Source organism: Hippopotamus amphibius, chromosome 8 (assembly GCF_030028045.1).
Source record: "Hippopotamus amphibius kiboko isolate mHipAmp2 chromosome 8, mHipAmp2.hap2, whole genome shotgun sequence".
NCBI lineage: Eukaryota > Metazoa > Chordata > Mammalia > Artiodactyla > Hippopotamidae > Hippopotamus > Hippopotamus amphibius.
In genome coordinates this window covers 129,503,572-129,529,094 of record NC_080193.1, presented here as the reverse complement: position 1 = coordinate 129,529,094, position 25,523 = coordinate 129,503,572, and the positions used below count along the sequence as shown (strand labels likewise).

General features: G+C 38.3%; 1 protein-coding gene across 4 annotated transcripts in view; it reads right to left on the bottom strand.

Moving 5' to 3' along the window:
• Positions 1-25,523, bottom strand: part of SLC25A12 (solute carrier family 25 member 12) — an 88,637-nt gene that overhangs the window by 4,239 nt on the left and 58,875 nt on the right. For all 4 annotated transcript variants that reach the window (XM_057744761.1, XM_057744763.1, XM_057744762.1 and 1 more), the window contains 6 exons: positions 21,742-21,823; positions 20,308-20,466; positions 17,228-17,280; positions 16,902-16,982; positions 2,987-3,127; positions 1,026-1,164 (listed from right to left, as the gene is read on the bottom strand). In XM_057744761.1, the coding sequence (XP_057600744.1) occupies positions 1,026-1,164; positions 2,987-3,127; positions 16,902-16,982; positions 17,228-17,280; positions 20,308-20,466; positions 21,742-21,823 (655 nt within the window). The remainder of the gene's footprint in view (positions 1-1,025; positions 1,165-2,986; positions 3,128-16,901; positions 16,983-17,227; positions 17,281-20,307; positions 20,467-21,741; positions 21,824-25,523) is intronic.

The window sequence follows — 25,523 nt, the reverse complement described above, 5'->3', positions numbered from 1 at the left end:
GTGATAAGAGCCACCCTGAGCGCCTGGGGACAGCACTGGGTTTGTGTTCGTTCACCTTGCCCGTTTCTCTCCCTGACCCGCTGTAATGAGGAGCAAACACGCGCCCTTTCCTTCTCTGTCACGTCTGAGGGCTGGTGCAGTGACGGATGCCTGGTCCTCCCCTTCTATCCCAAGTCAGCCCCCGCACAACTCAAGAGGAAGGCTGGAGCGTGAGATCAGGAGGAAGCGTCTTAGTACCTTCCCGCATTTGTTAGGCTCCTCTTTCAGATGGGATCTCTTCTGTGCCTAATTTGTAATCTTAGACCAGATGCAGGTTTTCATTTGTTCTGTTGACATTTATTATTACTATGCTGGACATGTAGGGAATGAAATCCCTGCCCTCAAGGAGCTCCCAGCCCAGTACAGAGGCTAAAATTTACGCAAACAATCATCAATAAAAGACAAAAGGTGTTAAGGGATGGAGAAGAGACGCCAACAGAATGCAGGGTGGTGTGCTGGGGAAGTATGGCTTACTTTGGTCTGATGAGGACGATGGTAGAAGGAACAGGAAGAGCTTCCTGAAGCAAATTCAATTTTGAGCCAAATCGTGTTGATTCCAATATACAGAATTAGAAAGTGAGGGCATGCTAGACCTGTGTGTCAGGATGAGGTACAACAAAGCAACTGATCTGATGAAGAACTTTTCCACCTTAATGCTTAGCTTGGCTGCACCCAAGGTTTCAGAGGCAGAGGAGGCTAAGAAACACGTTACTGATGAAAGCCCAATTGAGATGGGCAGAGCTAATTTGGCTCCGAGTTGCTAAGCTGCATTAAGCTGTTTATCCACATTATGCAAATGTAATTAACTCTCATCAGAATTATAGCACACCCCGCGAAGGAGAAAAAGCGATCATATTTAAACTAAGTCAGATGCAAACAATAACCTTTCCAGAAATAAAGGGGGAAAGCACCTAGAGATTGTGTATTTCTTAAAGAAAATGGGGGGGGGGGGATTCTTTTGGTTTAAAAAAAAAAATTGTAGTTACCTGCCATGGCTCCAGCTGCAAGGAGATTTATACCTCCCACATGTCCGTTTTCATCAGCCAGAAGTAGTTTGCAGTGAGCATAAACAGGAAAATAGATTGCAGAGAAGGGAATGTCTCGGAGGAAACATGCTTTGGCACCCTGTCACACAGTGAGGAAATAGTGCAAAACAGTTGTGTAAACAAGGTGTGAATGCCCTCAAGGGATCCAGGGTGACAAGCCTGAGATATGTCCCTCAAACAGCATTGGGACTGATGTGGAAGGGAAACGGGAGAACCAGCTGGACACAGGGAAATAGACACATGACTCAAAGTCTGAGAAAGGCTGGTGGACCCGTGAGTCCTAGAGTTAGTTAACTGGGTAACGATGGTATTCTGACAGCTAAGAATTTCCTGGCATTTCCAGTACAGATTCAGATTTGAAGGTTAATAAAAATTCAGTGCTCAAACCTCTAGGCTGCTTGTTCTGTTTGGCTTTGGAGAGTGCCAGGGGAGGGAGTGTGGGTGGGGAGAGACTTAGAAACCCAGCATTAACAGCTGATTTCAAAGCAACCAGCAAAGGCAGCCCCCAAAACTAACGTTACCAATTCAACCCACCTCTGCTTAGAGTCCCTGAAATACCAGGTAAGAAGCTATGGACAAGAGCAGTGCAAAACGAAGGTGACTATTCTAGGGAAGGGAAAAAAGAAACCACCAATCTTCCCTCCTCATTCCTCATGTCCTAAATAGCAGAGGACGGGGGAAATCCAGACAAAATATTTTAGCAGGAAATTTCCCTGGGAGTAGAAATCCAGCCAGGGACAGCTTGTCTCAGTGACTGAAGGTGCAATGAACACCTTCCTCAGCCTACACTATACTACTGCCCAGGCTTTAGCTAGCCAGGCAAAAACTCCATCTTTGATATTTGCTTCCCTGATGGCTGTGTTTTTAAAAGACAAACTCAAAAATAAAAAAAAAAAATTCTTGGGACCCTCCGAAGGATGATACAGAGAGAAACAATTTTAATAAAATCAGCTTTCAAAGGGAATTCCAAAAAGGATGGAAGCTGGGGACGGAAGGGAGAGAAAACGTACAAAACTCTCTCAGGATAAGCATCATTGGTTTACTGTCGCCTAAAAGCCTTGTAGCTGTGTGATTCTAATCTAGAGAATTTCTAATTTCCAATTTGCAGCTACAGAAGCCAATTTACACATTTCTACAGTGATGGATCTATAAATAAATCAGATGCTGTGGAAACACAGTCGTCTATTAAAGGTAAATTTATGTATTCCCCCCTTACACTAGGCAAAAGAATAGAAAGAAATACTCTTCCTTGTTTAAGAAAAATAATAGCTTCTGCTCCATTACATCTGATCTGCAATGATGGGAGTAAGTATACCTGCAGGGAAGGAATCTGTTGACTGGCATTTTGCTAAAGTACAGTACACTCTGGTTTGGTTTGGTTTGGTTTGGTTTTTTAAATGGAATTCATTATTGACAAATCCCACCACTTAACTTCTTAAAGACCTGCATCCTACCGAACTCGACTACTGTTTCACTGTGGTCAAATTATTAAGACAAAGAGAAGCTCCTACTGGGAAGATAACAATAGAGATGACTCAGACTCGAAATAAACATGAGACTATTTTGAAGTCCTAAACCAGCCCAAAAAGAACACCGAAGAAACTTTTCCCAAACCCACCGTCAAATAGAAGGCTGTGAGCCTGAAGCCAGCGGGTCTGCAGTGCTGGCCTCCCTGCTGGCAGCTTCATAAAAGCCTGAAGACGACAACAGCAGAGCGTGTTTGTATATCCCACTGCCTCTAATAGAAGTGTCCTGGTTTTTTCTTTCTGTTTGATTTTCTACTCCAGGGACTACCCTGCTGGACAAGATTGCTTTTCCATTTGTGGGGGTGAAGTCTGGTTTCCACATTTTTTTCACATTTCTATCGAGTACATTACAACCTCTCTACTGAGATAACCCACCTTGTATAGACCAAAGAGTCCCAGGTCCCGGAGCACATTCAGGGCACTGACCCTGGGTCCTGTGGTGATCTCTCCAGCTACCTGCAGGCGAATCTTTACTATCTCCAGAGGGTTAGTAAAGATGACCTGAGAGCCGCCAGCCTGCAGGCAAGAAAGGAGAGACAAAGCAGATTTCCAAATCAGAGCCTGACCAGCATCACAGCCAAGAAAAATCTGGAGACGCCTCCACACTGTACCACTTTACACCTCCCTCTTTACAGGGGAATGAGGGTCTGCTGCTTTGGCCAATGCTGGAAGGGCTCACAGGGATGGCCCCAAATTCTGTCTCAAGCCAATCTATGTCTAGCTTTGTTTCTATTTGAAATGTCAAGAGTGTTTCCCAGACCAGTCTTTCCAGGGTCAACCCAGCCATATCCAAGCAAAACTAATACACTCATTTGGAAAACACAAGTGAGGCCAGATGTGGCAGCAGGAGCGCCAACGAAAGGGAAAGAGATGGTAGAAGACTGATTGGTATCTTTTACCAAGCTGGGGCTACAATTCAGATCTACAATAGTTTCTTTCCCCTTCTTAGCAAGCATTCCCCTTAGCTCAGCCACCTGCTTCTGCTTCCTTGGACTGCAGAGCAATTAACACAGAGATGTTTTTGCCCCACAGAGGTGCCTTAAGTCAAAGGGGAAAAGTCTCCTCTAGTTCAAATTCTAAAATGTATTATTCGGAACAAAACTCTGAGACAGCTCTACAATTACACCCACACAAAAGAAGATAAATTGGAAGGACAACTGCAGTATCATTTTAAGACCAAACCAGAAACACTGTTCAAAGACAGAGCAGGGAAATGGAACAGCTAGTTACCATGAGCACAAGAGAGGGCAAATCAAAGCCACAGTCCACACTCTCTAGTGGTGGGTGACTGAAAGAGATACTTGAATTTGGATAATGAAAGTGTATTTGCATCTGAAATCTGTTAACTAGTAGAGGGGGGAAAATGCTTAACAAAACTGCTATTAACTCTTTTTTTGGTTTATGTGAGAAAGAAAAAAATGTGTTTGTGTGTGTGTATGTACATATGGATATATAAAAATAAATAAAAATTTAAAAATATAAATATATATACAGCTCCATTCATGAAGTGAAAAAAATCTCATTTGCACATCTTCATCTCAAGTGTAGCTGTTTACATTATATAATCAGAACCACATTTGTATAATCATAATTACATTATATAATCATAACTTCACTGTAATAGCATGTCACATGTGAAAAACATAACTCCTTGGGCAGTGTAATTCCACAGGTACGGAAGGACTGCAAACAACACCCATAAAACTCACGAGCAACATTCAATGTCACTTCAATACTCTACCTTCACCCATATTCCTATTCACTTTTCTAAAACCCACAGCCCTCCCAGACCCCCTTTCCAAGGGGCAGCAATAAGTCCCAGCCCATTCTCCTAACTGGCCAGGGAACATATACCAACTAAATATTCTTGTTCCAATCCTGATCCTTTATTCCTATCAACATCCACAACTGCCAACAGCGACACAAGATTCCTTTTCTCTTTGTGGGAAGCTTATTGTCCTGGATTCCTCAGGGCCCTAATCCTCTTTTTGTCCACCAAGCACTGAGGGTGCAGCAATTTGCTGTCTCTCTCTGGATTTCCCACAACTCCCAACTTGACACAATCCAGACCACTGGCACACAGGTCTCTGAACGAAGACTGACCCAATTTTACATGTTGGTTTGCCTGTGTTTCTCTCTCTTTTAATCTGTTGCTCTGCAGGCAGGAAGAAGGATTTCAGTGTTTCAATCTAAGCAAACAATACTTTCAAAAGGATTGCTGGGTGAAAAATTATGTTAAAATGATAATCCAGGTAACTGCTCCCGTAGCTAGCATTAAAGACCAAACCAACTGAAAAAGTTTACTACTTCCTTGAAATCTCTTGTTTAAATAATGGTTGCAAAGACTGTCTTTGGGAAAATGCGCTTTACATTCTAAAGTAAAGCAGATTAAATTAAAAAAGAACAAGTTTTTGTTATAATCCCTCAAATCTGCCACCACCAGACGATGTCAACCCCTGGGTGCTCCTCGTTAAACATGGAAATTCTGTTTAAATAAATACAAAGTTCTTTCATGCTTTTAATCATTAGTAAATTACCCTACAGAGCACAAATATTCCAACTAGCTCCCACCCACAACTCCCTCCTCCTCCTCCCACTCTCATGGACCCTTCTGGAAATAACTGCCAGTTTACTGAGGTTTGTATTTCTTTAACAACTCCTCAAATTCCTTTCTATATGTACATGTAATAGGCTTTCAATTAAAACAGTACAACTAAAAGAAGGAAACACAAACACATTAACCATTGTATGCTTTGAAGGTCTGTTACCCACCAATGCATTGGACACAACCCCAAAACTAAACATACATATGTGAATTACGACAAGTGAGTGTGTAAACAATGAAACAATGACACCATGAGCAAGGCACACACCTATGAGTTTGTTTCACACCTATGTGTGTACTCTACTATAACTGAAGGAGAAAATGTCTACCAATTTCATTGTCTGTATATGCTTTACAAATTAATAATCATTTTAAGAACTTTATGATAGACCTAGGAATATGGAGAGAAATAATATCCAGATGAAATGCAACAAGACCCTGTGGGGCCCTCCTGGGCACAAGTCCTCTCTGTGTCCCCTGTTTCTAGTTTGTAGGAAATAGGCTTCATTCAGCCTCCTGGACCTTCCCTGAGTTCCAAAGGGCAGATTCAAACAGTTGCTTTTCAGGGAAGGGAAGGAATGCAGAAACAAATTCGGAGCAGTCAAGAAACCATAGTGCAGACATGGGGCAGGGTCCTGGTTCCTCCTGAAGGGATATATGTCACAAAATACTTTGAGTTCTTCTGCAGCAACTAAGGCCCCCACCCAGCCGGAGGATGGTAACCTCAGGTTGAGCACAAGATTCCTGGAGCACCACCTGGTTACCTATCACCAACCAATCAGAAGCAAGTCTGCACAAAGTGGAAGATAAGGAAGACTGCGACCCCCTCCCCAAATGAGTCTCCCTTTTAAAACGTTCACGGTTGAGCAGAATCCTTGACGTTGGTTTTTGGACACGAGACCACCTTCTGCCCAGACTGACAGTCTCCTGAATAAAGCAACATTTCCTTTTCCAACCAACACTTGCCTCCCAAGTACTGGCTTTCAAGAGGCAAGCAGCCAAAACTGAGTCTGGTAACACAGAAACACTGAATAATAAAGACTGCTATCTAATTTGTCTAAAATTTTGGATAGTTTATAACACTTAAAGGAAAACATACAAGTCTAACATGCACGGTCCTTTTTTAAACTCTGAGGTTAACCACCCTCACACATATTAAACTGGGAACAAGGGGAAGATCTGCAATTAATTCAATCACTCTGGTAAGAAATTTAGTGACGAAGAACAAGGATTATGATGTTATCCCATCCTTAACTGTTTCCGCTCTGAGAAACAAACACACCAGGAAAATATCATTTCTCCTCTATTTTAAGACTCCACTGATTATAAGCGATATCATGAATTTAATAATGGCTTTTCACAGGGAAAAAACACTACTTACAGTAAATATAATCATTGAATATACAGAATTTCAGAAGTGTTAAACTGTGAAATAAAAATACAGTAACTTTTCAATAAAAAAGTATCTGTATTTTTACAAACATGCTACTGTTTGCTATTTTAAAGAGCAACAAAATTAAACAGAAAAAAAAAACCTTAAATGCCCAATAAGTAAATAGTTAAGTAGAAATAATTATATGCTCTTAATCAGGCAATAAGATTAGGTAATAAAATCATGCCAAGTGCCATAAACAGAACATAAAGTATTTGATACCCATTGATCACAAATATGTCAAGGGACTTCCCTAGTGGCACAGTGGTTAAGAATCCACCTGCCAATGCAGGGGACATGGGTTCAATCCCTGGTCCAGGAAGATCCCACATGCCATGAAGCAACTAAGCCCATGCACCACAACTACTGAGCCTACACTCTAGAGCCCACGAGCCACAATTACTGAATCCGCGCACCACAACTACTGAAGCCCGAGCACCTAGAGCCCATGCTCTGCAACAAGAGAAGCCACCACACTGAGAAGCCTGCACACAGCAATGAAGAGTAGGTCCTGCTCTCTGTGTGCAGCAACTAAGGCCCAATGCAGCCAAAAACAAATAAAATTTAAAAATAAATAAATAGTCTATGAATTAAGAATAAAATCCCAGTGGGAAAAAAAATTGAAAATTTATGTTAGTTTATCAAAACTAGAATAGCTTAGAGATGAAAACATTGGTTGCTCCCCTGAAAGGAGAAATAAATAGCTTGGAGAAAGAAATCTGCAAAGCATGCCATTATATCTTTCTTTCTTTTTTTTTTTTTAATAAATTTATTTATTTATTTATTTTATTTATTTATTGGCTGTGTTGGGTCTTCGTTGCTGCACACGGGCTTTCTCTAGTTGCTGCGAGCAGGGGCTGCTCTTCATTGTGGTGTGCAGGCTTCTCATTGCGGTGGCTTCTCTTGTTGTGGAGCACAGGCCCTAGGCGCGTGAGCTTCAATAGTTGCAGCACATGTGCTCAATAGCTGTGGCTCACGGGCTCTAGAGCACAGGCTCAACAGTTGTGGCGCACGGGCTTAGTTGCTCCATGGCATGTGGAATCTTCCCAGAGCAGGGCTCGAACCCGTGTCCCCTGTATTGGCAGGTGGATTCTTAACCACTGCGACACCTAGGAAGTCCACCATTATGTCTTTCAAATTCTGAATCATATGAATGGATTAACTACTCAAAAACAGAGAAACAACCTCCCCACTACCACCACAAATAAGAAACAGAACTGGTCTTAGAAACAATGGCTCCTTTTATAGACTAGGTCCTCTCTCACACATTCTTCCCATGGTAAACTTGGTAATTCATACACTTTAACTGCATTTTTTAAAACTAGTTAGCACTAGCTATCTTGGATCCAAAACTTTTAAAAGGCTTATCAACATACCCATATATGAACATCAAAAAAATCTAACCAATTAAAGCTAGTGCTTTGAAATAATAGACACCAAGATAAATAAAATTTCAGGTTAAACCATGATGATACATAGCTATGTGGTCTTAAATGAACAGTCTAATTTGACATCTTGCCTCTTGTACTTATGTTAGCTAGCATACCATTCCATACAAAACCTTTGGTGAATTTTTTCACTCACCAAATCACCAAAATTAACTCCTAGCCTCCAATTACTAAATTTCCCTCTTTAAACTTGAACTTGTTGCTTATTTTTTTAAAGAGATGTAAGCACTAATATTAAAACTGACTTAGATGCTTCCATTTTTCAGTATTAAGTTGTCATTTCTTTGTCCCAGAACTGAATTACAAATGACACAATAAGAGGGAACAAATCTCATTTTGAATGAGGCTTACCTACATACAACAGAAAATAGAAAGAATGGAAAAATCTCCATATAATCTTGTGTCGAATAATTTTTTTTTTATGAGAAAATAAGCCAACTAAAGCTGACAGCTTAAGTTAGGAGAAAAGGACGTAATATTGAGATGTCACTACACTTTTGATGTGCCTGAGGCCAAGGGGCTGCACACAGGATTGGGCCTGTTCATTCTCCTGCCCACACAATCCTACCCAGGGGCAAAGTCCACAAAGAGGCTGGGGACCTAGCCCTGCTTGTGCCAAGTCCTCTGTTTCCTTACCTCTTTGATCTACTATCTCTTATAGTTTAAAACTATTTCCCTCCAACCACAAAATGTCCAACCTGAACAATTCATTATAAAGTCTTCCCTTCCAAAGACCGATGAAAATCTAACTTCAATTTAAGGCCACACCAGCTCCCTCAACAGATGTACAAAATACGCGCATTTAAAATAACCAGAAAATAAAAGTCACAGAATTAGTTGTCACTAGGACTCAAGCGGAATGGGAAGAGACAGAGGCTCTGTCTCACAATACCATCAACCAAACATTCTTATTTTGCAAAGCAATGGGGAAAGCTATGGCCCTTTGTAAAATAGTCTAGGACAGTGATAGTTTAAAAGGAAGAAAATGTAATTTGCTCATTGCTGAGTGAAGATATATGCCAGGGTGTTCGGATATGAAGAGATTAAATTACACATACCTCTACCTAGGATAAAGGAAGAATCAAAATCTCTGTGTACCCACCACTTTGACATAAATATATATGGATGTTTCATGTGTGTGCATATGTATGTGCATTCATGCAAGCATGCAAGCACAGAGTTGAGACCACGCTGGTTCCTGGGGACAGGAGGTGGAGAAACTATTTCCAAACAGCTCTTTACAGAGACGTGCAAGCTTAGCTTGCCAAGAAAGACATGGCTTAGAGAGCTGGCTAGCTACCAACTGCAGCTCCAGGATTAGTAAATGCTCCAGCTAAGAAATGGACCTCTTTCTGCACCTATGTGGGCATGGATACGGGGGGCTGTGTGTGCCCATATGCACACATGGACCAAAGGGAGGAAGACAGAAGAGTAGTAAGATTCCAAGTTTGGAAGGCTGTTGACCTATATGGTCGTTAACTTTGTAACCTTAGATAGGTCATAACCTTTCCATTCCTTGGTTTTCTAATATGACAACAGAGATTCCAACAACTGTCCTATCTACCTCACAGAGTTCTTGTGCACTCACTAAGGTGAGAGCGCTATGCAGACTGAAAGCAAGATACCAAGGGAAGGGATGTGTTCTCCAGAAGGTATGTTCATACAGGGCTACGCAAACACCTGCAGCATAACGGGGTTACACCAGTCCTTTGTTGAGCAATAAATACACTATGAGTTTATGACTTGTATCCGTTCAGCAGTATCTACTCTCGGAAAGAGGTAATGGGATCAGTCAGGTAAGTGCTCTGGCTGGAGCCTAACAACATAAAAACAGATATTTACCAGAGAGATGATTAGAAAAGACATATAAGTCAGTCCCTTTAGACTTTTAAACTTTCTGCTTTGTTGACTCAGAAAGACGTTAAATTTTTTCCCACTTAGGTTAATGAATGTGTCTAAGAAATTCTACATAATCTTTTTCTTTTATAAAACCTCCACAGAGACCATTAAGATAATTAATAGGCCAGTCACAGAGTGGGAAAAATATTCATAACACATATGTCTGACAAAGGACTGTATCCATGATGTATAAAGAACTCCTACAAATCAATAATAAAATATGAATAACGCAATAAAAATAGGCAGAAGACTGGAACAGATACTTCACCAAAAAAGATATATGAATAGCCAATAAACACATGAAAGGATGCTCAGTATCGTTAGGCATCAGGGAAATGCAAATTAAAACCACAACAAGATATCATTTCACACCAAGCGGAATGACTAAAACAAAAAGACTAAAAATATCAAACGTTGTTGAGGATGTGGAGTAACTGGAATATTTGTACACTGCTGATGAGACTGAAAATGGTCCATCCATTTCAAAGAACCGATTGGCAGTTTCTTTTAAACTGAACGTACATCTACCCTAGTCTACTCTTAGTCACCCAAGAAAAATGAAAACATATGTCAACAAAAATATCTGTACAAGAATGTTTATATCAACCTTATTTATAACAGATAAAAACTGGAAACAACCCAAATGTCCATCAATAGAAGAATGGACAAATTGTAGTTAATACATACCATGGAATAATACTCAGTAAAATTAAAAACAAAAAACAAACAAAAATGATACTGATATCTACACAATAACAAGGATGACTCTTGAAAACATATTGTTAAGCAAAAGAGCCCAACCATAAAAGACTGCATTTTGTACAAGTCTGTTGATATGAAATCCAAGAAGAAACAAAAACTGTTGACAGGAATCGGATCTTTGGCTGCCTGGGGCAGGGGAGGAATGACTGACTGGAGAGAGGCATGAAGTAATTAGCTGGGGTGAAATATTCTTTATCTCACTCTTGAGTGGTGATTCCATGGGTGTATACAATTGTTAAAACTCATTAACATCTAAGATCTTTTTTATACATTAATTATACCTAAATAACACACATACGTATATATATTCAGATATATGCTAAATTTTTATTATATATATCCATATAATATTTTTAAAAAAAGAAACAAAAGCCACTACAAAGTTGAATGGACTCATCTAGACTTATTTTGCCACATGGAGAAGGCCTTGATTTGATTCCCTAAGAGAGCAATATAGAACAAAAGGACTTGATCTTAAAATCAAAATGCTTGGGCATACATGAAAACTGCAGCACGTATGAGATGTGTGATTTGGGGTGAGAGTTAGCCTTTCTGAGCTTCTGTTCCTCATCTACCCATTTTATAGGAGGTGATAACAGTGCATATTAAAATACTCTGAAAAATTCTAAGTTGACATTAAAGTAACATTCCTGCACACAACAGATACCATAATTAAACACAATTATATTTATGTCTGATATAGACATGTAATATATGCATGTATACATATATGTATATATTTATACATATATAAAGAGAGACTTTCTAATAGAAAAATAAAAACATATGGCCTGACAATAATGGCTTACTTGTGAGAACAATGAGAAAAATTATTTGAAACCTGTTGTTACATATACATTACTCACATTCATCCACAATGGATATTCACTGAGTAACTGTATACACATGCATACACTCTTACCCCATCCCCACCTAAAGAAGGGTGGAGAAATTGTTAAATCTAAAGTTCAAGTTACACAAAGGGAGTCCAACTCGAGGATGGAAGATGCCTTAGAGGACTGGGGCAGGGAGGGTGGGGGGGACTCGAGGGGGGGGCGTCAAGGAAGGGAGGGAATACGGGGATATGTGTATAAATACAGTTGATTGAACCTGGTGTACCCCCCAAAAAAAAAAATTAAATTAAATTAAAAAAAAAATAAATCTAATACATTCTTCTTCCAAGGAAAAAAAAAAAAAAAAAAAGTTACAGATACACCACCAAAAAACCTTATGCTACCACATCTGAATCATAAACTCTGAACTAGTAAGTCTTTTTTGAGAAGACTTTAATATACATATAAAACAGGTTTGGTTCATGTTCACAACGAAGATTTAAAACTTGAAAATGCACATTCTGTTTATAATTATATTTCCGAAGCTCCACTGGGATTTTCTGCTGCCCTCAGAACGTGAGAGCTGCTTGCATTTCCAATCAGGAAGTCAGTCAACAAAACTTCCATCTGGTTTAAAAAATAATGTGTGTGCATGCATGTGTGTGTGTGTGTGTGTGTGTGTGTGTGTACATGCACACAAACATGTCTATAAAAGCACTGGGAGGAAATATACCGAAATGTTGACAATGAAAAATAAAACTTTCATTTGGTAATATCTCTGCTCAAAGCAAAACACTGGAAAAAATTAAGGTTAAAAATTTGCGTGAAAGATCAAAGACCTAAATGTAAGATCTAAAACTATAAGACCCTTGGAAGAAAATAGAGGTATAAATCTTCATGATCTCGGACTAGGCAATGAGTTCTTAGATATGACACGAAAAGCACAAACAACAAAAGAAAATTATAGATAAGTTGGACTTCATTAAAATCAAAGTCCAATTCTTCAAAGGACAGTCAAGAAAGTGAAAAATATTTGCAAATCATGTACCTGATAAGGTACAATAAATATACAAAGAATTCTTATAATTCAATAATAAAAGACAAACAACCCAACTAAAAATTGGCAAATATTCTGAATATTGTTCTCCAAAGACATACAAATGCCAGTACATTTATGAAAAGATGCTCAACTCTGTGAGTCCTTAGATCACAGTAAGATACCACTTCATACCCACTAGCTTGGCTATAATGAATGTGGAGAAATCAGAACCCTCATACATTGCTCACAAGATTGTAAAATGGTGAGGTCACTTTGGAAAACAGGCTGGCAGTACCTCAAAACACTAATCAGAGTTACCATATGACCCACCAATTCCACTCTTAGGTATATACACAAGAGAAATAAAAACATACGGCCACAAAACTTTTTACATGAATGTTCAGAGCAGCATTATTCATAATAGCCAAAAGGTGGAAACAACCCATATGTTCAACAACTGATGAAATGATAAACAAAATGTGGTATTATGTGTATAATGAAATATTATTCAGCAATAAAAAGGCCTGAAATACTGATATATACTACAACACGAATGAACCTCGAACACATTCTGCTAAGTGAAAGAAGCCAGACATTAAAAGGCCACATAGTGTCTGATTCCATTTAAATGAAATGTCCAGAAATGGTGAGTCTCTAGAGACAGAAAGTTTACTAGTAGTTGCCTAAGGCTACACGGGGAGACGGCAGGAAAATTGGAAGGCAACAGCTAAAGGGTACTAGGTTTCTTTTAGGGATAAGACTGTTCTAAAACTGACTATGGTGATAGTTGCACAGCTCTGTGGATATACTAAAAACTGCTGAATTGTACACTTGAAGTGTGGGGAATTGTATCGTATGTGAATTCTATCTCAATAAAGCTGTTATTTTATTTTTTATTTTTTTTCATTTTATTTATTTATTTATTATATTTTTGGGGGGTACACCAAGTTCAATCATCTGTTTTTATACACATATCCCCGTATTAAGCTGTTATTTAAAAATTTTTTATTTTAAAATTTTGTTATGCTTGAAACATAGCAAGCATTCAATGAATGAAAGAATGAATGAAAGACTGAATGAAGGGAAACATAAACCAAATATGAAAAAAAATAGATTTAGAGACAGAAATGGTTTGAATCTCAATTTTTGCATTTACTAACTGTTTGATTTCACTGAGCTTTTAGTTTCTTCAACTCTAGCTGGGAATAATGAGATAATGCCTATAAAGTGTTCAGTCCAGTGCAAGAGGCTCAAGCAATGGTAGCTATTAAAACGAATTATAATCATAAGCACGTATTTTCTTTGGTGACATGTAGAAATGAAACAAATCACAATAAGGAATTCTACTTTCAAATTACCATAGTGGAATATGATTAGATTTAAGACTAAGTCTTATCTGGTCAGAACTACCCTTTTTCTATGAGACATAAACATATCCTAAGTCTGGTTCCTTGCGCAGGAAGAAACTAAATCCTTCTCAGCCTTGACAGCTTATTGGATGAGAAAAAATAAACAGAAGAAAGAATGAATGAAACATACCAAATATGAGTTAATAGAGATCTGGAGATAAAAGTGGTTTGACTCTCAACTCTGCCATTCACTGAGTGTTAGATCTCTCTCAGGTTTTATTTTCTTCAGCTCCAATTGTGAATAATAATGAGAGAATGCCTACAAAATGTTCAGCCCAGTAAGAAAAGTCCCTAGCACTCATTAGCATTCTAGCAGATTAGAGTTACAGTAAAAGCAAAAATTAGCATCAACTGCACGCTTTCAGTGCCGACGCTGCCAGCGCGGCACAGCCAAAAAATAAATTAAATTAAATTAAATTTGGGGGTTTTACTGCTAAAGAAAAAATCAGCATCACTGATAATAGTAATATTTCAGTTAAGTTGAGTGGTAGGTTCATGGATGCTCATTTTATTATAACTTTTTATCTATATAATGTGTTCTCTGTATATATCTAATATTGCATACTTTTAGAAACAGATCACAAAACACAAACAAACAACAGAAAAACATGTTATGCTTAAGGACCGGATATTTTCATTTCATTTCAAGGTCACCTCCTGACCTAGTTAGTGCACATCATTCTTCCTAAAGGACAGCACAGTCATTTTTAGAGCAGTAGAATTTCCCTCCCATATGTAGGGAACTCAAGGCCCTGGTCCTAGCCGATCCTTCTGCTAGGGAAAAAACCTACAAAGTCAATACTAACTGTTCAGTTTGAGCCATTTCTTCTGAATTAAGCTGCATTAGGTTAACACATTAGGTACATCTTTAAAACTGAGTGACGTCTGGAAGAACAGCTGCACTCCTCTCATCTGGTGGCACTGACAGCATTCAGCCAAACACCCGTGGGCCGCTCCACATTCTAGGACTGCCCGCACCTGGGACCCTGAGGCTTCTCGGGATCAGGCTCACAGGCAGGCCCTCTTCCTAGCGTTCATCTGCTGGCTGCTTACCATGTTTCATTCAGCAAAAAGAATATTCCTGTATTTCACAGTGCCTCATATTCTATCAATAGAGACTCATCCTTTTTGTTTAAGGCTTTTATTCTCTATTGAAATATGCAGACTTTTGGCAGAAGTAGCAGATTGTGCTTGAACAATCATTTATACTGTAGTGTGATCGAATTCATCAGTAGAAACTGGATCATCGTACGTTTTGTTTCCTCCCTGAAACGAAGAGATTTGGAGGGAAGAGGGCAGCAGAAAGTGTTTGCGGTGAAGAACTGCAGACAACCTAATCATTCTCCTAGAGCCCAACCTGACTATTTTTCATGCTGCCAATTTCCAGGTAGACAAATCCATCAAAGCTTCCAGAAATGAGTCATGATTAAGAAAGAGATTTAGACTGTCAGCACAACCCTCAAGGCACCCCAGACTTCAAGAGAAATTCCCAAAGTTCAAACCTAGAAACAGGGTCAATACCCAGGAAGAACAAAGGAACCAAATACCTGATTATAATTTAACCACGTAGGTCACATGTCAGACAAGGGAACAAGTCAGTTTCATGGGCAAAAACCTCTGGCTATCACACATGGAAACATAACGAGCTACACGGAACACAGAGAGCATGACGGGAGATTTCTGACAAATGTATACATGCGTTGTGGCAAAGCTGAATTAGGAAATTTCTTAACCAAATTAAAACTGAAACCACTGAGAAAAAGAATATTTCTGATTTGCAATGGTTCTTTCATTAGAAGAAAAACAATTACAGCATCTAATTAGGATAAAGGAAGAGGAGAAACAGTAAGAACTAAGCGGAGATCTTAGTCTATGTCCATTATTTGTTCCCCATGAAAAAAGGAGAGTTAGCCAAAGACATGAGTTTTCTTCCTGAGAATGCACTTGGGCGTGTGTGCAGGTATAGAGCAAATGCACATAAATACACACGCACGCACACACACGGGAGTGCACCCAAGCTACCTCTTCTGTAAGAACTTCGGTTGCAGAAAGGTGAGGACCCAGGTATGTGCCAGGCTGACAAATATCACGAAGGAGAATCCAGAGCAGCTTCTCTCTCTGACCCTCAGGGAATCTTCTCTGAATTAAAAGCTGCAAAGGTCACTGACCTCATCACCTCAGGTTCCACAAGCAACTGAGGAGGGTTTAGCCAAGAGTGTCAGCCAAGTCAACTGGAAGTCATTAAGGGGTTCAGGGACAAAATGGACTAAACAAATCTTTAAAAAATCATGTCCTATCAAATGTGAAAGGAAACACCACAAATAAAGTTAGTTGAGCTGCAAACTTAGATTTGAGAATTGGTCTAAATCCAATGTCATGCTCACACTTTAAAGACAGAATCTCTGTTCAGAATTTTTAACAGCTTCAACATAGTTATGGTTGTTTGCTCTGGTCCCTAAAAGAAGGAAAATTACAATTATACCACAATGGCTTACTCAGTCTTATATCTAAAATATAAGGGCCCAATTAATCAGTCATCTCACGCTTAAAGTTCCAGTCAATATATAGTAATTCTACCCACTACTCTGTTTTCTGTGATATTTAAAAAGAAGCAGAAGAAGTGTAAAAGGTAATGCTTTAGGAGCTTCTAAGAGACTGAGCTGACAAAAATACTACTTCTTTTCTGCCTTAAAACCAGTGAGATTATGCAATGAAATTCTAAAAATCATTCCATATGATCACTGAAAAAAATCTGCTTAGAATCCCTTGCATTCAGGGAAGCTGTCACTCAGATAGTATAACCAGTATGCACAAATGCTAAGGAACATATTTGCCATGAGAAATTAGCAGTATTAATACTTACACAACCTCCAGCAAGGATTTCTGCTAAAAGTGGAATGGAGCCATCTCTCCTGGTAAATTTGTCCCGGACAAAATCATTGACCTAATGAGAACGACAACATCAATTAAGCAGAATTCCCAATCATTGCCTTTAGTGGTACATTATTGATTTTCCAAATCAGCAAACTATTTGTGTCATATAAAATTTGAAATTAGCAAATATCTACATATAAATTTAAAATCTTACAAATGCCTTGACAGTGTGCTAGTCTTAACAGCATCAGTTTTAATTTTTGGCTTAATGATAATCTAAACAGATGACATAAATTCAGTGAGAAAGAAACTTACAGTCAGTTTGATGGCTTTTTCTGGAGCAACCCCTATAAGCTGTGGTATCAGACCTAGGTAAACAGAGAGAATTGTTAGTGGTATAGATGTACTAGACATGAGTACACAAGCCCAACAAGGTGCTTTTCCCCATACTATTTACCCATCAAACATTTTAGGGTTTTCATTAAAATGGGAAAAATAGGTTAGCCTAAAAACTATGCATATGTATATAATAATTATTTATGTCAAATAAAATGTATACTTTCCTGAGGCTATAAATCCTTTTCTTAAGCATGCTTCCTTTAAAGCCTAGTTATCTAACACCTCCCAAAAAGTATGAGGAAGGAATGGAACCCATAGATCTTTATTCCCAGAACACTGCCAATAGCAAAGAAACCAGATTCCCTCCCTTTACAACCAACAACGTACTAACATTCACAGATGCTTTAGAGAAACCAATGTTGTATGCTTGGAAAAGCTCTGCAAAGTGTCCTGTTAAGTAGATCCAGATTTTGCCACAAATGATGCTACCTATGTAATAGCACACAGTGGCTTGGCTATTACAGAAAACCAACTCCCATAATTTTCTCTTTAGAGAAACCCAGAATTCAGTACTCATTTATTTAAAAGAGAGCCAAAACTGCAAAGAAACATGCAGCTTTAAGGACCATGTAATGGGCATCTTCTACAAGCAAGAACAGCCCATTGTTAGCCTATTTACTAATACATGTCAAACTTAAGACCGTTCAAAAGAATTCTCCTAAAACAAAGGAAATCATTATTCTTAGAAAGTTAAATTTTCCGGGCTGGCTGAAAAAGAAAAAATACATAAACAATTCAACATCTGTAGCTATTCATAGGGCTTAACTTTCTAAAGCACACAGATTATCCAAATCGTTAAAATACATTTTTTACATACATTTTTCAAAGATGCTAACAATAAACATATTATATCCTTTAAATCACCCAGCCTAGGGGAAGTTATGTACACGTCTGCATGCTCACTGCTGATCTTAAGCCCACTTTGAGGCACTGCTGAGTGATTTTCTACGAGCTGAGAGCCAGCAAGTAATCGTACATACAGGCTACTGTCAGTCAGACTGAATCATCAGTGACAAACACAAACCTGCACACACGTTTAATGGTCAGCAGACTGACTTAAAAGAATAAATCAGCAGATGGCAGTCTTAACTTTCTAACTCTCGTGATTATCAGGCCCTATTACTTTTAATCTGACGCACATACAAACATGTCAGCATGTGTATTTGTTTTACTACTTGCCTCAATAAGGCTCATGGAATTTTAATAAAGTACTGATTTATGTCATTTTATCATTGTTGCCTATAAAGAAATTTAGGCTAATCTGTCAACAATTTTGTCAATCATCTGACAAAATAATGGACCACTTCGAAGCAATATATGACAATCTCAGCAATCACAGTGTTCATATACAGGACTCCTAGAATCTCCCCCCAATACAAGTCTCTCATTTACAGGACTGATTTTATCAGCTCACATCCTCAACCCCTCCACCCCCAACCCCCAACTTGCTATACTGAACCCATTTAATTAACCTGACATCTCTCCCAAATGAAATCTTCTGTAAGCATCCATCCATTGAGAAGGCTAAACTGTGCAGTGTATATCTAGGCTCCTTCCTTTTAAAGTATACCAAGGAGGAAGAAAGAGTCTTACTCAGCAAAGAAAGATCAGAGACGTCAAAGAAGAAAACCACCTTAGCGCCACTTAACCCTCAGATTCCCTATTAAATAAAACCTAGATATCAGTGTTTACTATAGTCTAAAACAAGCACTCCCATGCACAGATCTGCATCCTAAACAATGCATACCTCTTCCCATGGACTAAATGTTGTGCAGCTAGAATTTAGACAGGCTAGAGTTCTGAATATCTGAATAACATTTATCACATTCTTTCTCAGGAGCAGGGTATGCAGCCTACTTTGATTCCAGAACCACTCTCTTCTCCTGTTCTACACACAATGCCAAAAATGAACATCCTCATGACCCTCTCCAAGTGTATTAAAACTACATTTTCACTTGAGTTTCTGCACAGAACGGCACTCAGAGGTGTTTTTCCTCCTGTCCATGAGTATAAAGCTTTGTTCAGGCCTAGTCTTCTTTTTTTCTGAGGAAGAGGTTCTAAGCCAAACAGTTCAACAGAGCTCAGAATGAGCTCAGTATTAATGAGACTGTGTGTGCAAACAAACAAGTACAGTAAATTACATAAATGCCCTGGACGCGAGCATGTAGAGAGTTTTTCAAAGAATTCCAAGTGGCGCCCAAATGGATTAAAAAATTAATCTCCCTCCCAAAGGAAACTCTAAATTCTAATATGAAAACATGTACATGAAAGTCTCCCTCTCCTAAGAGAACAAGTTCCTACAAAGCCGACGGGGGTGGGGAGAATTCTGCACGGGGCTTGCTGCCTCTGACGCCAACAGCACTGCAGCTTAGAGTTGGCGGTAACATTCCCTGCAAAAGAAAATCTCTCTGCTTCCACGCAGTGCCTCTGAGCTACAGGGAGAAAAGGAGCAAGAGTGAGACTTGGAGCAAAAAGGTTTTCTTTTCTTTTTTTTAAATTTCAGATGACTCACTGGAAAAGACTTACGAATGGTCTTCTTGGAAGAGACAAAAACATGCGATATTTCTTTCAGCTGAAACAAGTGGATAGAGGGTAAACTCAGCTTCGAGTGGCAGCCTGGCTTCTATTTCACAGAGGAGAGATGTACTTCTCCTCTCTAATTCTTTGAAAAAAGCTCTCTCTTTCTTAGCTGTCATCCTTGTATTCCACCTACAGACATGTGCCTTAGTTTGTAAGAGCACGGTGACCAGAGACCCATGTTGGGACAAACGCAGGCTTTGGATTGCAGGAAGAAGAAATAAAGACCTTATTTGCAGACTAATATTGCTTGTTACCAGCAAGAATGTAAAAAGGGAAATGAGCAAGGCTAAAATAAGAGAAAAACAGCCCTAGTCTAACTGAACAGGCTACACACTGATTTTCATAATGAATGAGTCCAAATCTGCTGCTGGTAAGATATACTCACTAACTTCAGCAGCTGAGATTTGCTTACTCACCCCGGTAGAGACCAAAGAAGCCCTCATAACGCAAGACTTTCTTAAAACAGTCGAAGCTGTTTTTGTACATCAGCTCCCCCACAACAGAGCCGCTGCCACGCTGATTCTGCATGCGGGTCTTCACCAGATCTATAGGATATACTGCAGTGGCTCCCACAGCTACAAATAAAACAATTTTTAGGCTTAAAAGACAGCACAATTAAATGGAGAATCTGTAAGGACAACAAATCTCATCTCAAAGGACTAGAAAATAGAACACAGTATATATGTTCACAAAAGAGATTTTATGTCATTTTTCTTTCTCCCATACACGGCTGAAGGCTCACAGGCTAGCAACCACTGGGGTCCATAAATACAGCCGCTTCAGAGGACAACTGTAGTGGATTTTCAAGTCATCACCAACCTTAGATAATCAACACTCAATTTTATAGAACAACATTAAGCTATTATGTGTAACATTTCTTTCTATTTTCCATTAAGCGGCTACATATGATATCGGTTACCTCTTAACATATATATCTACACATAGGTGGCTGCAATTTTAAAATTTAGTTTACTACAGCAGTTTAGTAAATTAACCTTAGTTACAATTGTGATATTGGAACCAAATCTCAACAGGGCCCTCTCGCTACTGACAGAATTCAGTTTATTTAAAAAAGCCCAGGCTTTAGAATTTCCCAGGGACTGAAAAATTTATAAAATAAATTAGAGTATTTTCAACTGCTGAAAACCAAAACATGCTTTGCAACTTCTAAAACTGAGACTGAAAAGAAAAAATAATAGTTTCATCAGTTCAGGCTTGTTTTGAAAAATCATATGTATTTTAATCACACCACTAGGTTCTTCTCCATAAAGCAATTTCAGATTTTACACATTTTCTGTGGAGAGATTTAAGCAAAAAAAAACCCTCTCAAATTTTGCCCAGGAGCAGGGAAGAGAGAGATTCATTGTAGCAAATAACCTACAAGTCTAGATATTCTTCAACCAGTAAAAGATGAGAGAGAAGGGGGAAAAAAAAAAGACAGAAAAGCAAAAGCAATCACTTGGAGAGGTTATTTTATTTTATAAGGTTCTGGGATTTGTACCCCAAATCTTGATTGTCTACCTGCTCTCACTCCTAACACTAGAAACACAGTCTTCTTCTCTGTTTGTTCGTACTGGCTTTAACCAGCATCACTGAGGGGAGTGCAGCACACATCCAAGACTTTCACATGATCACAGAGGTTTTGTCCTGAAGACAGACTGGAGCCAGAGGGGCCATGGCCATGCTATGACACGTCCTCTGATCATAGGTGAAAACAGAGAACACTTCAGAAAGCCCTGCAGTCATGACCCTGGGGAACAATGAACTGCACCTCTGCCGATCTGCCCCCATCTAGTGAGATAATATTACACGAACACAAGCTTGAAACAACATAGAGACGTGTCACTCACCTCCAGCAACTGAGCCCAGAGTGAATCTGTAAGCAGACTCGGCAATCTGGAGCCAGACTGGCCTGCCTAAACCGTGAGATTGCTGTGGGGAAGAAGAAAACATGTAAAAAATTTTGGAAACGCGTACAGCAAATGAAAAAAGCTATAATTTGGCTATGTTAAGATTTTGAAATAGATACTTCTATTATTAGCATTTTAAAAATGTATCTGGCCAAATAAACACAGTAGTCTTTCCCCCTCATTTTTCACAAGCCTATTAATGCCTCATTTATCTGCCTCTATTAGGGAATACACTATCATTCTACAGAAGTGAATCTTTCAGGTAAGTAAATATTTCAGGTATAAAATCTTTTCGCCCTTCTTTACTTTAACTAACTTCAAATTTTAAAATCTTGCTAAAATGTGCAAAAACTATCTTGATTCCTAAATCAGAGAATACTGATCATAATTTACCACCTCTAATGACTAAAGGTCAATATATTCATATGTCCATCAATTGCTGCATCGAGATCTAACAGCTGTTTGTGATATCTTCCCATGCTTGACAACTATTACTTCTTTTACCAACAGCCTCCTAGTTTGATTTTGCCACTTCTCATCTATCAGGGCTGGAAAAATCACATAACTAGAATTGTTAGGATTATATGTAAAAGCAAGGTCAAGGACTTCTCTTTTGGGCTAAAGTGAAAAACTTTAATAGCTGCTATTTCAAGGGTTCAGAGACTTTGCCCCCTTGTTTCTGGCTTTGAAGCTCAACCACTGAGGTAATCAATAGATAAGTATAGTATTTCTCACCTATGCTACTAAGCATTTGCTCTCTTAGACCTACGTATTCCTCAACTCTGCCTATGCAAAGGAAACACCTGAGGGACCTTAAAAGAATATATTCCTGAGGCCTGGGGCTTATAAATTTTTAAAAGGCTTCAAATCATTCTGCTATGTAGTTAGGTTGAGAACCACTGTCCTAAACACATTTGTAGTTCTAACATAAAATCTGTGTTGAAAATAAAGCAAATGGGAGAATCCTATTGTGATTCAGAATGTTATTTCACTGGTATCCCCCAGCGTGAAGGACCGGAAGTAATTTGTCTGTTTTAGTGTGTCAGTCTTGTTCTCTAATATTTTCATTATGAAAATATCAGTTACATGTATAAATGGTCTGAAATGAAGGAACAAAATACTACTTTATCATAAGGAAACTTGAAAAATATCAATTTGAATGAGCTTTTAAAACACAGCATAATAAAAAAGTTTAGATACTTTCACTAGAATAATTTTAGAATAATTTAATGGAGAGGGACTCCAGGCCTAAAATTTAAAGGAAAGAAAAAGTAAGCTAGTCTACTCTTATTTGCTTTCATTTGTACAATCTCCTCAAAGTTCAATTCAACAAGCTAAATATGGCAAAACCAGATATTTATAAACAATCTGGGAAGCAGCCTATAGAAAGATTTTATCTGTCTTCTTGTTTTGTAAATTTTGCACCACAGTAAGCATCATTTCTGTTTTCACAAAAGCATCTGATGTCTAAATATTTAATGTTTGACTGTGATCTCTGTAGGCAGAGATCTTTGAAAGCTTGTTACGCTTGCCATAATGTTGTGGTTCAATAAATTTTATAGTAAGAAGGAAATAAGTAATGTTTGATGAAAAGTCAATATGAAACCCCTGGAAAATCTGGCAATTAGACAAACACCGTTATTTCAAATAAAATATTTTATAAATGTCAACTGTCCCAATATACCAACTTTATTATAATGCAATTAGGTGAAAGCGTACATCTACTACATCCAAAACTGAATTTAATACATGGAAGAAACCATCATAAAAAAGGTGAGGGACTTCCCTAGTGGCCCGGTGGATAAGACTCCATGCTCCCAATGCAGGGGGCCCAGGTTCGATCCCTGGTGGGGGAACTAGATCCCACATGCATGCCAAAACTGAGAGTTCGCATGTCACAACTAACGAGCTGGTGAGCCGCAACGAAGGAGCCCACCTGCTACAACCAAATAAATAAATATTTTTTAAAAAAAGGTGAAAAATTGCACATAGGACATAATCATAATTTTGCAGAGGATACATTTTTCCTAGCAAGTTAGCCCAAGCAACTGCATAGCTATATACAGATAAATCCATTATGCATATAACTATATGCATATAAATCCATTATGTTTGATTTTATATGCCATAACAAAAGTAACAATTTTTTAAAAAATTTTATTTATTTATTATTTGGGGGGGGGGGTACACCAAGTTCAATCAACTGTTTTTATACACATATCCCCGTATTCCCTCCCTTCCTTGACTCCCCCCCACAAAAGTAACAATTTAATATTGATATTTTATTTGAAATTTAATAAGGGAAAGAGTAGAATATTTTAACAGAACCTTGAGTATAAGCCTAATTTTGATTCATTCACAGAGCAAAAAATATGCCATTCAAAAAGCTAATTATTTTTTGTTTCATTTATTACTATAATACTAATTTTAGACTATTCAGAGATTTGCTGTCCTCCAAAAGGTGAAAGTACTTTACCGAGCACTCAGGACTGGTGCCCTAATGCAGCCCTCAGGGGTCCAATGTTTTTCAATCTTCTGTAAATAAGTTCCCTTGTGAGACCATCAGAAGGATGCTTACTCTCAGCAACTTCTATCCACAGTGAGACCACACTGTACTATTTTGTCGGTCAGTCTACTATATGTACAAAGGTAGGATGGCCACGCTATGGACAGGACAGGTGACCTGACAAAGGTCTTGCTGTGGAATGGGGAATAAGCAGAGCAATGGCCCTTGTCACTCCCCTGCATTCTCCATCATTCCTTAAGTCAATAGTTTCCAACAACTGTTTATGATTGAACACTCCTTCCAGGCAAAGATTTTAAGCACTTAACCCCAATACATGATCTCATTTTTAAATTATATGTGTTTTACTGTACTAATTATATATATAAAAATCTAATATATATTATTAAATTACACATAATATACCTCTAAAGATACAAAAACAGAAATTATAAAAAATGAGATGAAACAAAATGATTTTTAAAATTTTATTTTTCATTTATTAACGCAAAACCCTTCTCAGTATCACTTTAAAGTATTATATTAACTGAATACGCTTCAGTGAGTTTTTCAAATATTGACTGAACACAATGAGGCTAACCAGTTAATTCTAATATTCTGTTTCAAAGACAATTCAGTTGAAAACAAACACAATCTGTATCTTTGAGGTAAAGATGATATTCGACATCACATATTTTAAAGAAATTCAAGTTAAGGCATTTTAGCTTAGATTTTAAAATCTTTCATAACCAGTGTGGCTATTATACTACCTATATAGCATATATGTTTTTAACTTCTAAAAATGCACACATAAAACCTTTTTCCCAAACTGGAGCTTCTCAGTCACAAAACTGGGTGAAAATAAATCTCGATTCTCATAGATTATGAATTATTTTCAATCATGACTCCTTGCAAAGTAATATATTAAATTTAAAACTCATTGACTAAAAAGGGCCATGATCCCAAATATGCATCAAGTATTGGGGAGGGGCAAGATACGGGTATGGGCCATATGATATCACTGATATGTGGAGTCCAAAATAACGACACAGGGACTTCCCTGGTGGTCCGGTGGCTCAGACTCTGCACTTCCACTGCGTGGGGCATGGGTTCAATCCCCAGTCGGGGAAATAAGAGTCCGCAGGCCACGTGCCATAGCAAAAAAACAAAAAACAAAAAAACAAAAACCTGACACAAATGAACATTATTACAAAACAAA